Raw genomic sequence first — 14,423 nt, 5'->3', positions numbered from 1 at the left:
CCCCTCTCCCCACTGGTAACCACTAGTTTGTTCTTTATATCTGTGAATCTGTTTCCGTTTGTTATATTCACTAGTTTGTATTACTTTTTAGATTTCATACATAGGTGAAAACATGCAGTATTTGTCTTTCTCTGTCTGATTTATTTCACTTAGCATAAAACCCTCCAGGTCCACCTATGTTGTAGCAAATGGCAAAATTTTATTCTTTTTAATGGCAGAGTAATATTCCATTGTATACATATATACCATGTCTTCTTTATCCATCCATCTGTTGGTGGACACTTAGGTTGCTCCCATGCCTTGGCTATTGTGAATAATGCTGCTATGAGCATTGGGTGCATGTGTAGGACAAGTAAAATGTCTATGGGCTCCTTCCAATCCCATAGATACACTACTGTGCTCTACCTGGACTGAATTCCTTGGCATTTCCCTGCACAATTTCTCTGTATGGAATACTGTCCCTCCCATGTCTCCTCTCCACCTTCCTTGGCTGCCTCTGTGTGTGTATGTGTGATTCTCCTCTGTGTGGTCACCTGATTCCCCACAGTCTGCTAATGCATTCACTTGCTTGCTGTTTACAGGCACTGTGCCGGGCCCCGGAGAGGCTGCTGCCAAACAATGACAACTAATACTTCATAGCACCCGCTCAGTACTTTTCTAAGTAATTTACATACACACTTTAAAATCCCCAGCAACTCATTAATCAGGCAGTATTACTTATCCTTGTTTTACAGATGAGATTAAAGATTGGGAGTGGAATCCATGTGTCCGGGCAGTAGAACCGGCTCTTAACCACCCTACTCTTGTTCCCCTTACGGAGAGTTAAGACCTGGCTCCAGTACTTTCCACCCTGTTCCCAAGAACGGAGCACAGCCTCTGTTACTGCATTTTCTGTGGGGCTTTTCAATTGTTTGACTATGTCTCTGCTAGACTTTGAGTTCTTCGAGGGCAAGAATTTTATCTTTGATTATCTTTGAAATTGCTGAGCCAGCAGAAGACCAGATCACAGTAGCACTTGATGAATGCTTAGCGTGATGATGAATAAACCTCTACCCTCCACCCTAGAAGAGTAACAAAGTTTATGCATAAAGAATTATAAACAAAAATCCCTTACCCTTTCTCCCTCTGGTGACAGCATAGCTAAAATATCATTAGTGTAAATCTTTTCTGGCTCTGCCTCCATGCCAGGAATTCTTCCCTCAGTTGGAGGCACGAGAGCAAATTCGAGCTTTGAAATGGAGTCGAAGCATTTCCTTAAGTGTGGCTGCACAGCTTGGGGATTTCGTGTCTGGGCCAAAATCTCCAGAAGCTCATCATTTGACAAGAAGTAAAATCTAGATTAAAGAATATACTTAAAATGTAACTTGAAACTGAAGCAAAGCCTTATATGGACATGAAAGATAAATCCCTTAGCCACATCTCTTCCCCATCCACTGATTTACTGGACCTCTATCCCATGGGTCCTGGGTCTGGGAGGCCATGTGTCTCTAAATATGATTTTTATAAAGATTAGTGTGGATGCATCTCAAACATCTGGAATGAGTGCCTGGTACATAAAAGGTAGATATTTCTCATAAAAATTGTAAAGATGCTAGCACTTGCTAAGATACTGATTTGGTTGTATGTTACTTGGCTTTGAGCTCCTAGAGTGAAGATATATTACTTGTTTTCCCTAGAATCTGGCCTTGTACCTCACATATACCTGGTATTCAATACATAATTTGTTGAATAGATGAATGCGTGGCTGCAGGAACCTTATTTGGTTCTGTGACTGCACACCTGTGGACCATGCTGGTGTGATCCTGCCTGGGATTTTCTTAGATACTGCCCAACAGGGCCATTTGGAGACAGGAAGATACCCTAGGAAAAAAAAAAAACTGGAGAAAGGGCGCACCTGGATGCCCAGGGATGAGAGAGAGGGATGAGGGTCTGGCTGGAGAAGACACTTCACTCCTGTGGAGGAAGCTGCCTATGAGAGATCCCTCGGGATTGGAGGGATCCCATTAGCATGTGGAAGGCCCCACGTGAGAGAGGGGCCCAGTTGGGTAGCAGCCAAGTCAGGCTTCTCCTGCCGTCTTGCCTCTCCTCCTTTTCCTGCCCTCAAACTGGAGACCTCAGGAACCTAATAGGAAGTGGGGAAGGTTGATTCCACACATCCTCATCATCACTAAAGCCTTCAGCCTTGCAACAGGCTTAGTCCAGAGAAGGGGGATGTTTTCACTTTGAAAGAAGTTCAGAGTTTTGATTATTAAAGATCATTTAATGGGTTAAGGTAATGAGAACTTTTTGTATTATTATCAGAGAATGACCAGAAAATTCACGAGGCCTGCTCAAGATTTTGGCCAGGGACAGGAAGAAACTAGCCCCTAGTAGGGAACACAGAGGCTGTCATTAGAAACAAAGATGTTTTGGGTTGCACCCTATTAGTCTTGCTTCTTTAAAATACCACATATGGTAATAACTTGTACCCCTGCCTCTTTTCAACTAATGAAACAGATAACTGTCAAGATTGGACTATGAGCCCTGTGGGAGAAGGAACAGTGTTATATTCACCTTGTGTCCCCAGAACCTAACTTGGTCCATGGCTCATAGTAAGCCTTCATTAAGGCCTGGAGCATGAAATCAGTGGTGTACAGAGCCTCCTGACATAATAAACACTGTAGACCTAGTTGATGTAATTCTAAACAAAAGGAAAAATAAAAGCTGATGCTTTTTGGTGTTCAATATTATCACAGGTAAATTTGTGTCCAGATTTCTTTAAAGATCAAAACAGTGTACAGATTTTCTCTGGTCTTGGGAGACTCAAGTTAGGAACCACTGATTTAAGAGTGAAATAAAAGGCACATTCCAAACCTCACACTCTTCTGTCTTTTCCCATGTTGCCTGAATCTGTTAAACTCAATCAAATCTTCCAGCTCTTGGATATCTTGTGCACACACATACCCTGTCCTGGTACCCAGCAACAACCCCTCTTACCCAAGTAACCCACATAAGCACCTAACCCTGGCTGACTCAGTGCTTGTCCTAGGAGAGACCTTAACAGCCTTTACAGCCTTACAGCCTTAACAGCCTTTACATCTAACAGGAAAAATCCATGAAAGATGAACCATTTTTTGATATTGTCTATGTTATGGTACAATGTGCCCCAATGACTGAAGTCTGGAGCACTTGCTACCACCAGGTAGTCATAGTGTAGTCATATATAATTATATTGAAATGGTGTATTTACATGACTGTCCACCTGTTAACCACGAGCTCCATTAGAGTGGGGATCTGGCCTTTTCTTCTTTGTATTTTTATCACTGAGCAAAACATTTGGTATGTTTCTAGACTGAATGGATGAGTAAAAAATTTCATTTGGAATTTGTGAAATGACCTCTTAGACGACTTCTACAGTAACCCTCTTAGGCCACCAATTAACCTAAAGAAACCAGCTCGGGCAACAAAGGTCTCTAACTTTTTACGTATCCATCTGTGGACACACACACACATGCAGGTACACACACACTTAGCAGTGAAACGATGCTGTGATCAAGAATCCTTCCAGCACCTTGGGTACTTATCCACTTAAACCAAATATTGTATATTTATCCTTGACACTTACACGCCCCAATCAAGATATTAGCTGGATTTCTATTATGAAATATCTTTCTTGTTTCCCTCTTTGGTTCCCTGATGTTTTGATTTTATAGTTTGTTTTTAAATATATCCTAACAAATTAATGGATACTCTTAGCTACTAAAAAATATTGTTGGTAGCTTTATAGACTTACCTTGGAAAGATAACTCTTTTTGATTCTAAATATGCCTCTAGACACTTCTGAATTTGGTCAAGTAATGCATTATTATTTTGAAAAGTCTCCAGAAGTCCTGTTCATTGAAAAAAATGGCATTGGTAAAGTTGTGTTAAAATAAATAGAGAATATAATTTTCAGTGGAAGTAAAATATGATATTAACATTTTTAAAGTTTTGGTTTTATTTGATGAAAGAATGGTCTAATAAGTTAACATTGGGGGTGTTGGCTAAGAATGTTAACTATAACTTTTAATAATAACATTAATTTTGATATTTGCCACAGATGAACAGGCAATTAATTTGAAACCTTTTTATCTGGCATCCCCCAGTTTTGGGGGCCGGGGGTGCACAAACCAAAGCCAAACAGTTGCCATTCTCTAAACACTACATATTCTCTGTCACTTTCTTACTCATGTCTTCTGTTTTTTCTGCCATATTTAGATGCAAAAAAATTGTGGCAATAGCATCCTATGTCTTTATCACTAAACTGTAGCACCTTAAGGAGCAAGATTCATGTCTCACTTGATGTTGACGTTTTGGTGCGTATCACAGTGCCTCCTGGCTTCCCCACCTGTCTGAGAATCAAGTCCGGTCTTTTCCACGGTCTCCGAGTCTCTACGTGATCAGTGACCTAATCCAATCCCCAACCCGCCACCCAAGCACACTCACCTCTCTGGCCTCACTCCTAAGCCCTCTCCTGTGCGCTGCACTCCACCCCACTTTGGCTTCCTGGGTGACAGTCATGTACGCTAAGCATGCTCTTACCACAGGATCTTTGTTCTTCTCTCTGCCTTTAACAATCCTCCCTTAGATCCACGAACATGTTTCATTTCCTCATTCCTGCAGATTTCTACTCAAAAGCCACTTTATCAAAAAAAATCCTTTCATCACACACACACACACACACACACACACACACACACATTGCAGCCCCCCACTACTCTCTAGCGCCTTTACCCTGCTTAATTTTTCTTCACTGCTTTATCATCACCTGAAATGATATATACAGGTCCACACTCCTTTATCTGAAATCCCTAGGACCAAGTGTATTTTGGAATTTTTTTTTAAATTCAAAAGTTACATTATATAACAAAAGTCCAGCTGGCACTGGGGCAGCACTCTGTAATAAAACACATTAATATTTTTGCAGCAAAAGGTTTGAATATGCACATTAAGTGGATGTGCTAGGCAAGATAAATGTCTCTCAGATATATCCATGTCCTAATCCCGAGAACCTGAGAATATGTTAGTTTTTATGGAAAAAGGCACCTGGCAGATGTGGTTAAGTTACAGATCATAGGATGGGGAGATTATCTTGGATCATGCAGTGGGCCCAGTGTAATCCCAGGGGTCTTTCTTTCTTTTTTTTTTTTCTTTTTTTGGCCGTGCTGCGCAGCCTGCGGGATCTTAGTTCCCCAGCGAGGGATCGAACCCGTGCCCCCTGCAGTGAAAGAGAGGAGTCCTAATCACCGGACTGCCAGGGAATTCCCCACAGGGGTCTTTATAAGCGGCAGAGAAGGAGATGTGATGGCAGAAGCAGAGGCTGGAGTGATGCAGTTGTGACTGGAAGGGGACCAGGAACCAAGGATTGTGGGCAGCCTCTTGAAGCCCCAAAGTTTTAAGGTTTTCGATTTTATCATCCCATAGAGTCTTTCCTGCCTGTTTATGTTTTATGTAAGAGTCTTTGGGCAAAGAGTATAGTCCAGCAGGCTGCCTCTGCTTGACAAGGAAGCTCTCTGTCCGTATCACCAGGGTAGGCAGTGTGCTGCCATTTGCAGAACAACAATCAATCCTGCTGAGGCTCTGATACAAACCGTAAAGCTCAATCACCACGTATGTGTAATCACCTGGAAGGACTTTGATTCCACATCCCCAGAAACAGAACTTACTAAAACACATTTCAACTGTATAGCACAGGGAACTCTACTCAATACTCTGTAATGACCTGTAGGGGAAAAGAATCTAAAAAAGAGTGAATATGTATATGTATAACGGATTCACTTTGCTGTACAGCAGAAACTAACACAGCATTGCAAATCAACTATATTCCAATAAAAATTAGTTTAAAAAATAAATAAAACACATTTCAACCCTGAGATTAGAATTACCATTAGTGGCAATATTCGTAAGTGGTCTTAATGAATTACTTAAAATACGGTGTGGAAATTTTTATGGTTATAAGTCTGTGAGAACGTTAACAGAATAGGTCAACTGAATGTAAATGTATTTTTTGTAGCCTAAATTGTGAGATGGAAGCATCACTGATACTCTGTGGCAGTATCCCCTAATTCTAAAAACAGCAAAATAAGTAGATTCTTGTGTGCCAAAACTATGAACTGAGCTGAAAGATGATGATGATGATGATGTTAATAATAATACTAATAGTAATAAAATAACAACAACAGTGTTCAATTCACACTGTTTAGCAAGAGTGTCAAATGTACTACAAATGTTCCTGGTCATCAACGCTGACTGGAATCAAGGGTTGAATGTACCACATTTTATTAGAATCTTACAGGTGATGGACATTTTAGATAACTGTAAAGTCCTTTGTGGTTTCTTTTTTACCTGGTTGGGTAGCTGCTCGGAGAGCATTAGGCAGCCGGTTTACCTTCCTCATGATTTCTTTCCATGACTTATCCACTTGAAGGAACATCTTGGCCTCTGCAGGTAACTGCCTCTGAATGTCTGGAGCATTAAAAATACTCTCTAGGTAGAGCCAGTTTCTCTGGCAGTTCAGCCACTCTTCCTAGGAGAAAAATAGGAACATTACCAGATTTTTAACCTCAGATTGAAAAAATACAGTTACATTAAAAATAATTACATGGGGATTCACTGTATCTTTTTCCTTTTGGCAGCTTCTCACAGGTCCTTTGAAATGAAACCTCATTAAAAGGTCCAAGTCTCACCTCAGCTTAATTTCAACCCATTTTTTTTGTACTGAGTAGAGTTATAATGAGTCTACTACTGTGTGGTAACCAGAATGGACCCAGAGAAAGAGGATTAAAACGCCCAGAGGAGACACTCTAGGTGGAGGCAAGATGCTTACTTAAAGGAATCTGAAGGGTTGGGAAGTGGTAAGTTTAGTGACTTACTATTTCCAAATATAAAAATGGTTAGCAAAAAAAGCGTTTTTTTTTTGGCCTCAATTATGTCTATTATTCTTCCCTCTCCCTCTTTTTAAGAAGAAATATGATTCATTTTCTTCAATCAAAAAAGTAAAACCCGCTTGTGACAGAACATGTGGCAAAGACAGAACACTGGGAGGAAGAAGAAAATCACGCATCACTTTCCTCCTAGAGACAATCGCTGTTAATCAGAGAGCGCAGAAGTGCAGGGTCAGCTCTAAAGTCTATAGACCTCACCGTTCCTCTGCACCTCCTGCCATCTCATGTGCGGGCCTGAGATCTGTGAAAGGGTTTCTCGTGTCTCACTCTAGATTTGGGGGCTATGCTTAAGCCCTATTGTCCCAACCACTCCTTGGTTTATTTCAGGTCTCACACTTTCTATACACTTAATTCTCTGGAGGATCCCTACTATTCAGCACTGCTTCTTTTAAGGACCTTCTATGGAAGCATGCCCTTTACTTTCATCTAAATTTAGTTTCTCCCTTCATGGGGCTCAGCCATCTGAACAGAAGGCTGGACAGGCGTCAGATTAAAAAGTGTCCATTGAAGAGGATGGATTCACCATAGAGATCTCTATGAAATGAGGATGGAACAAATTGCCTTTTCCTACTTAGTACCTTTATTATTTCACAGATAACTTTTCATATTAGAACATATAAAAAACCACAACATAATTAAATCAAGGTAAAAAAATGAAGTCTAAGAAAGAGATTGGATAGGAACAAAGTGAGACCAGAGTAAGTGGGTTCTTTATTATGGGATAATCTGAGGTTGAATAAAATAAAGAGAAGGTGTGTATGACAGGAAGGGTGCCAAGGAGACTTCAAGCAGCAGTGAGTATTTGTTCAGTAAATATGAGGTTGCTGTGGCAAGACTCTTAAGGTGGCCCCCAAGACCTCGGCTTCCTGCCCTTGTGTGATCCTCTCCCCTTGAGTGTGGATGCCACCGTGACTTGCTTCTAGCTATGCAGAATATAGCAAAGATAACAGGATATACACAGTTATGTGTACAGTACACAAGGCTGTAACCTCTGTCTTGCCAGGAGACTTTCTCTTCCCTGCTCGACTGATGGAGCAAGCGATCTTGTTGAGGAAGTCCACATGCAAAAAAACTGTGGGCAACATGGAGGAGCTGAGGATGGCCTCTGGTTGACAGCCTGTGAGAAAATGAAGTCCCCAGTCCCGGAATTGCAAGAAAATGATTTCTGCCAACGTCCTTCCTCAGTTGAACCTCTGATGAGAATCCAGTCCTGGCCCACGTCTTGACTGAACCCTCATGAGACCCTGAGTATAAGACCCAGTTAAGTTATGAACCCCTGACCCACAGAAACTGTGGGATTATAAATGTAGATTGTTTTATACCACTAAGTTTGTGGTATTTTGTTTCACAGCAATAATAACTAATACAAGGGTAATGGTATAGTCTTGCAAAGAAGAGTTCAATATATTTGCATTTTCCTTACATTTTGAGCATAATAAAATGTCAATAATTAAATCTTAGATCTAAACTGTACAATATTTAAGTGACTGAACAAATGATTTCTAAATCCAATTCTCTGAGTCCATGAATTGAAATTATCCTTACTCACCAGTGTTTGATTAAACAAAGCAAGTTGTTTCTGCCAGTCATCCACTCGAGTTTTCAGTGGGCCAGCGTAACGTGATGAGGCAATGGTTGCAATGTTGATGGTGCTGTCATCAAGAAGGACCTTTAAGGAAAGGCGAAGAAAATACATGTGACACCATGTGTTTTTGCTCTCAAAGATAATTACAGATATTTAATTCCAACAGCCCATTTATTTGTTTTTATTTTTACTTTAAAATTTTTAATTTTATATTGGAATATAGTTGATTTACAATGTTGTGTTAGTTTCAGGTGTACAGCAAAGTGATTCAGTTACACACATACATGTATCCATTCTTTTTCAGATTCTTTTCCCATATAGGTTATTACAGAATTTTGAGTAGAGTTCCCTGTACTATATATACAGTAGGTTCTTGTTGATTATCTATTTTATATATAGTAGTGTGTATATGTTAATCCCAAACCATTTAAAAGACAAGTTTTTGAATAAACAGCTTAATCTCACTTACTGTTTCCCACCCATCCACTTCCCCTCCTTCTCTCCTTCACTAGGGCTTACAATGCACTATGATGTCCTCTTAAATGTCACCAAGGAACTTCTGATTGTCAAATCCTGGCTGTTTCTGTAATTATTAATGGCACACATTTCTGTTTAGCTCAGCACTCTTCTCCAGTCTCCCCCCTACAATGTATCTGGTACCTTCTTTACATCATTTGGTCATCCAGGTCTTTATTTCTCAAAGTGCTCAAAACTTGAAAAAGTAAGTGCCTTCCCTACCCAATGAAACATCACTTTCCCTCAATTATCTTGAGGAAGAGGAAAAGTGAACTCATTCATGTCAAGCTCTGGATGATTATAGACAGTTTTCCCTCTACCTCCCCCCTCCTCTACTCCTTCGCCTTACACCACAGCACCCCTCGCAGAACATGTACATTAAAAAAAAGTGTCTGCTAATCTAAAGGATTTTAATTGCTCTCTATAAATTATAAACTTCTTGAGAGCAGAAGCCCCATCACCTGGCATCACTTGGCCTCATACTGACTGATCTCCATCTTGGGTCTGCTCTCCCCTCCACCGCACAGAGTGACGTCTGGTCTTGCTCTTCCAGACTACACCTGGCAAAGCCATTTCATCTCTAATTCTGGCCTGGGTACACCTTAACAGGCCAGGGCTTTGCTTTTCTAAAAAAAAATTTATTGAAGTATAGTTGATTTATAATATTGTGTTAATTTCTGCTGTAGAGCAAAGTGATTCAGTTATACATATGTGTACTTTTTTTAATATTCTTTTCCATTATGGTTTATTACAGGATATTGAATATAGGTCTCTGTGTGGACTTTGCTTTTTAAATTGAGTCATAACTCCCAGATTCTTTTACTAAACAAATGTGCCCTTTGGATTTTAAGTCACTAAGAATATTCCAAACACATGGGTTAGATTTATCTTCTTTTGTTGTTAATAGAGCATGGCCATCTACTCCTAATATCAAAAAATTCAAGTGAATTTAGCTTCTTAGTGTGATATAAACCTGAAATGCTCACTCACGCTTCTTTGCCTCATTTAAATGGTTTGAAATGCCTTCCATTCTCATCTATGCCTATCAGACCGCCAGATTTTTAAGGTCTAGCATGTCTTCACTGGTCTAGGAAGGATTCTCTGATCACTTCAGCCACAATTGATCTCTTTGCTTTTCTAAATTCCTCAACAGTTATCAACTACAAGATTATAACTCATATATATATATGACATATCTATTGCTTTGCTAAATATTTCATGTACAAGTATTCATGTCAATTATTCATAATCATATCTTGCCTTCCCAATTAGATTCTTCCTTGTTTAATAACTCTCATATTTCAGTCCATCATAATCTCCCATAGAATATTTAGGACTAGGTCTCACAAGAACCTTCAACATAAGTTTCAATAACCCAGTTACCCACCTGTATGTCATCTGTGCCACCCAGGATAAATATATCTTTGGAGTCACGGTGAGGGAGGACGACAAATTCAGTTGTTTTCCAAGAATCCTCCACCTTAGAAATAGTTCAAGTCTTAGGATAGCTCAATTCATTTGTGTGTAGGTACTTGATAAATGCATGTGGAATGAAATAAGTGAAAACTCCATAATTATCCTAATCTCCTCCTGCCTTTAAAATTCTTAAAATCTTCTAGGTTAGAGGACAATGATTTGCTTAATTTTATTGAATAGCATTAAAACATGAATAATTTGTGATACTTTAATGTGTGTTCTCTCCCACTTCATGCTTTAATTAAAAGAAAAAAATTCTTTTTACATAGATGCTTGGAAGGTGTGTGTTTTTGGAGTAAGGTTAAATATCCTAAGTAGAGAAATCTTGTCAACGTGCTTTTGAAGCATTTCGTATAGTTAGTCTTCTCTAGTATGTAAGTTTGAAAGATAATGTATTTTGGCATGAGAGATCTTCCTTGGTATGTGGTTCTTTATATAAAGCATGCAAATTTGTTGCCATCAAGTTCCTGTTGGATTATAAGCTAAGCAGAAAGAAGATATTTATAGAGGTGATAACAATGATAATGATATAAATGTAAGGAAACAACACAAGGATAACTGATAATGAGAGGGTGAAAGCTGCAATGTTGAAAAACCCATTCAGATAAAACAAAATTGATGATCTCACTGAATATGAAAACCTTTACATTACCTGATCTTCAGAATACACATTTTTCAGGTTTACCTTTTTAAGAACTGTTTCTAAGGTGGCTTCTCCAGAAGCCTGTCCAGAAATGTCCTGGATTTCTCGGCCAAAGTCAAAAACATGCAACTCAGAGAGCTTCTCCAAGGTTAATGGAATGTCAAGGTCTACTAGGGTGGCATCAACTGTTTGTTCAATAGCTGCCCAATGTCTAGGCTTCAGAGTTGGGTTCCTCAGGTCAATGATAACTGGAAGCTGGAAAACAAACACTCTCAGAGACACCATCCTTTTTATCTTAAAAACAGCCCAAGGTTTCTGGTTTCAATTTGGGCACATAAAGAGCTGGAAAGAACACCACTGACACTCTTACAACAAAGAAAAATATGCACAAACTGCAAGTTAATGACTTGTATTGAACCCATCAGAAAAGTGAGGCTGCAGGGAAACCAACTAAGTCAAAATTTGAAGAGACACTGGTACGCACAGTTTTCTCCACAGCAAGAAACAGGACCTGAGAATTTGCTTACCTAGGAGAGATGCCTTGGGTTGCCATTTAAACTAGTTAGAAGATGTTGCTGAATTTTAAAAATAAGTTGCTAAGACTGAATGTAGGGTAGCATGAGAGTGTGAAGTCCCTGGGGGCTACAAATGTTACTAAATATTACTAAATATTACAAATATTTCTAAAGCTGGAGGAGAGACAGGAACAACTGTGAAGCTCAGAATTTTGTGAACAAGGAACACAGTGCTTTGTTAGGATAGAAACTTAATCAGAACACGAGGGAATATCCCTCCTCGCTTCTTCCACCAGGCTAACAAGAACTGAGTAAAAATAACAGTGGAATAGAGAGTGGAAAGCTGCAAGATACAGATTTTCTCTGGGCATAAAATGAAAGAATGACCCAAGGTCAGGGAAAACAGAAATTGAAAAAATGACCTTTGGCAAACCAGCCCAAACTAAACACAAGGCATCACTAGAACAATTTGAATACTGTGGTATACTGAGGGCAACCACAGCAACATCAAACTTCAAATCTAGCCGTATTTCTAACCAGATTTAATATAACATGCCACACAGAAGGCCAAGTAGAAGGAAAGGCATGATCATTCCCAGGCATAAAAATTATTTACTTCAGTATCTACTGTTCTGCATAAGATGTCTGGATTTCAGCAAAAATTTAAGAAGCATGTGAAAGGGCAAGGCAAACATACATCCAAAAAGATATAAAATTAATCAGAATCACACTCAAATCTGACACACTTGTTGGAATTAACAGATAGAACTTAAACTAATTGTGATTAATATGTTAATGGATCTAATGGAAAAGGTAGACAGCATGCAAGATCAGATGGGAAATGTCAATAAAATTATGGAAACTATAATTAAAAATCAAATGGAAATGTTAGAAATGAGGAAGACAGTAAGAGATACAAAGAATGTTTTTGATGAGATGAACACAGCCAAGGAATCCGTGAATTTGAAGGTAAGTGAGTAGAAATTACCCAAACTCATACACAAAGAGAAAAAACAGTGAAACGCTCCCCTGCCCCACCCAAACCTAGAATAGAATATCCATGAGCTTGGTACAATATCAGATGGTCTGACATACATGTAATAGAAATCCCAGAAGGATAAGAGAGATAGAAAGCACAGCAGAAGATATATCAAAGAAATAATGGCTCAATTTTTTTCAAAATTAAAGGCAGATACAAAACCAGAGATCCAAGAAACTCTGAGAACCTCAAGCAGGATAAATATAAACGGTAAACAACAATAATAACATACACCCAGGCATATCACATTTCATACTGCCAAAAACCAAGAGAAAAATTTGAAGGCAGCCAGACAAAAAATACATATTATCTACAGAAGAACAAGGATAAGAACTACAGCAGACTTCTTGTCAGAAATCATGCAAGTAAAAAGATAACAAAAGGATACTTTTACATTGTTGAAAGAAAAAACAAAATCTGCCCACTCAGAATTATATACCAGTGAAAATATTCAAAATAAAGGATAAAGACTTTCTCAAAACAAAAATCTGGTGAGTTCATTGCTAGTATACCTACTCAGTAAGAAATATTAAAGGAAGTTCTTCAGGCAGAATGAATATCCTATGAGTCAGAAACTTTGGTCCATACAAAGAAATGAAGAACACTGGAAATGGAATAGATGTAAAATAAATTTCATTTCCTATTTTTATTCTCCTAAAAGGTAACTATAAAAAACAAAAATAGTAGCAACATGTAGTGTTTATACTACATATAAAAGTAAAATACATGACACCATTAATACAAAGGATGAGAGGGAGGATTGGGAGTATGGTATTATAAACTCTTTACACTATACATGAAGCAGTATAATATTATTTGAAGGTTGATTTGGATTAATTGAAAATCTATATTTTAAATCTACGATAACCACTAAAAATTGGTTTAATGAAGTATGAATAATAACTCCATAGAGAAGATAAAATGGAATGATAAAACCTATACAATTAAATCAAGAGAGAAAAGAAAAAGAGGAAAAAAGAAACAACAAACCAGCATGATGACAATTTTAATCCAACCATATAAATAATATTCTAAATATTAATGGTCTAAACATGTCATTTAAAAGACTTTTTAAAAATCAGATTGGATAAAAAAGCAGGAACCAATTATATGCTGTCCAAGAAATACTTTAAATATAAAGACAGAAAAGTTAAAAGTGAAAAAATGGAGAAAGTAATATCATGAAAACTCTAAAAAAAAAAATCTATACTAACTATATTAATTTCAGATAATGCAGACTTCAGAAGAAGAAATCTTATAAAAAATAAAGAGGGAAAATATATAAATGATAAGAGGGTCAATTCTCCAAGAAGAAATAGCAATACTAAGTGTGAATATATCTAACAATGGAGCATCAAAATAAATAAAGCTCCACCATCTTGAGATGCAGTATCCTCATAAGTTATTTGAATTTTTCTTTATAGAAGATGTCTTTTATACTTTGTCTATCTACCTATTTATCTATCTATTCATCCACTCAGTTGTTTACTGATGTCAATGTGAACTCATGGATATTTATTTTATAATTTGGGTTATAACACAATATTGTATTATCTATTGTTTGTTCTTTCTTTCTTTATTTCTTTCTTTCTCTTTCTTTCTTTCTTTCTCTCTCTCTTTCTTTCTTTCTTTCTTTCTTTCTTTCTTTCTTTCTTTCTTTCTTTCTTTCTTTCTCTCTCTCTCTCTC

At 38.1% G+C, this 14,423-nt stretch overlaps 1 protein-coding gene across 1 annotated transcript in view; it reads right to left on the bottom strand.

Moving 5' to 3' along the window:
- Positions 1 to 14,423, bottom strand: part of DNAH6 (dynein axonemal heavy chain 6) — a 300,028-nt gene that overhangs the window by 166,436 nt on the left and 119,169 nt on the right. The window contains exons 19-24 of the mRNA XM_024129964.2: positions 11,225 to 11,437; positions 10,451 to 10,543; positions 8,512 to 8,631; positions 6,364 to 6,544; positions 3,773 to 3,869; positions 1,115 to 1,334 (exon numbers count right to left, since the gene is read on the bottom strand). Of these exons, the coding sequence (XP_023985732.1) occupies positions 1,115 to 1,334; positions 3,773 to 3,869; positions 6,364 to 6,544; positions 8,512 to 8,631; positions 10,451 to 10,543; positions 11,225 to 11,437 (924 nt within the window). The remainder of the gene's footprint in view (positions 1 to 1,114; positions 1,335 to 3,772; positions 3,870 to 6,363; positions 6,545 to 8,511; positions 8,632 to 10,450; positions 10,544 to 11,224; positions 11,438 to 14,423) is intronic.

Source organism: Physeter macrocephalus, chromosome 12 (assembly GCF_002837175.3).
Source record: "Physeter macrocephalus isolate SW-GA chromosome 12, ASM283717v5, whole genome shotgun sequence".
In the NCBI taxonomy this organism is placed as follows: Eukaryota; Metazoa; Chordata; class Mammalia; order Artiodactyla; family Physeteridae; genus Physeter; species Physeter macrocephalus.
The sequence above is the reverse complement of the archived record's forward strand: the minus strand, read 5'-3'. Positions and strand labels throughout refer to the sequence as shown.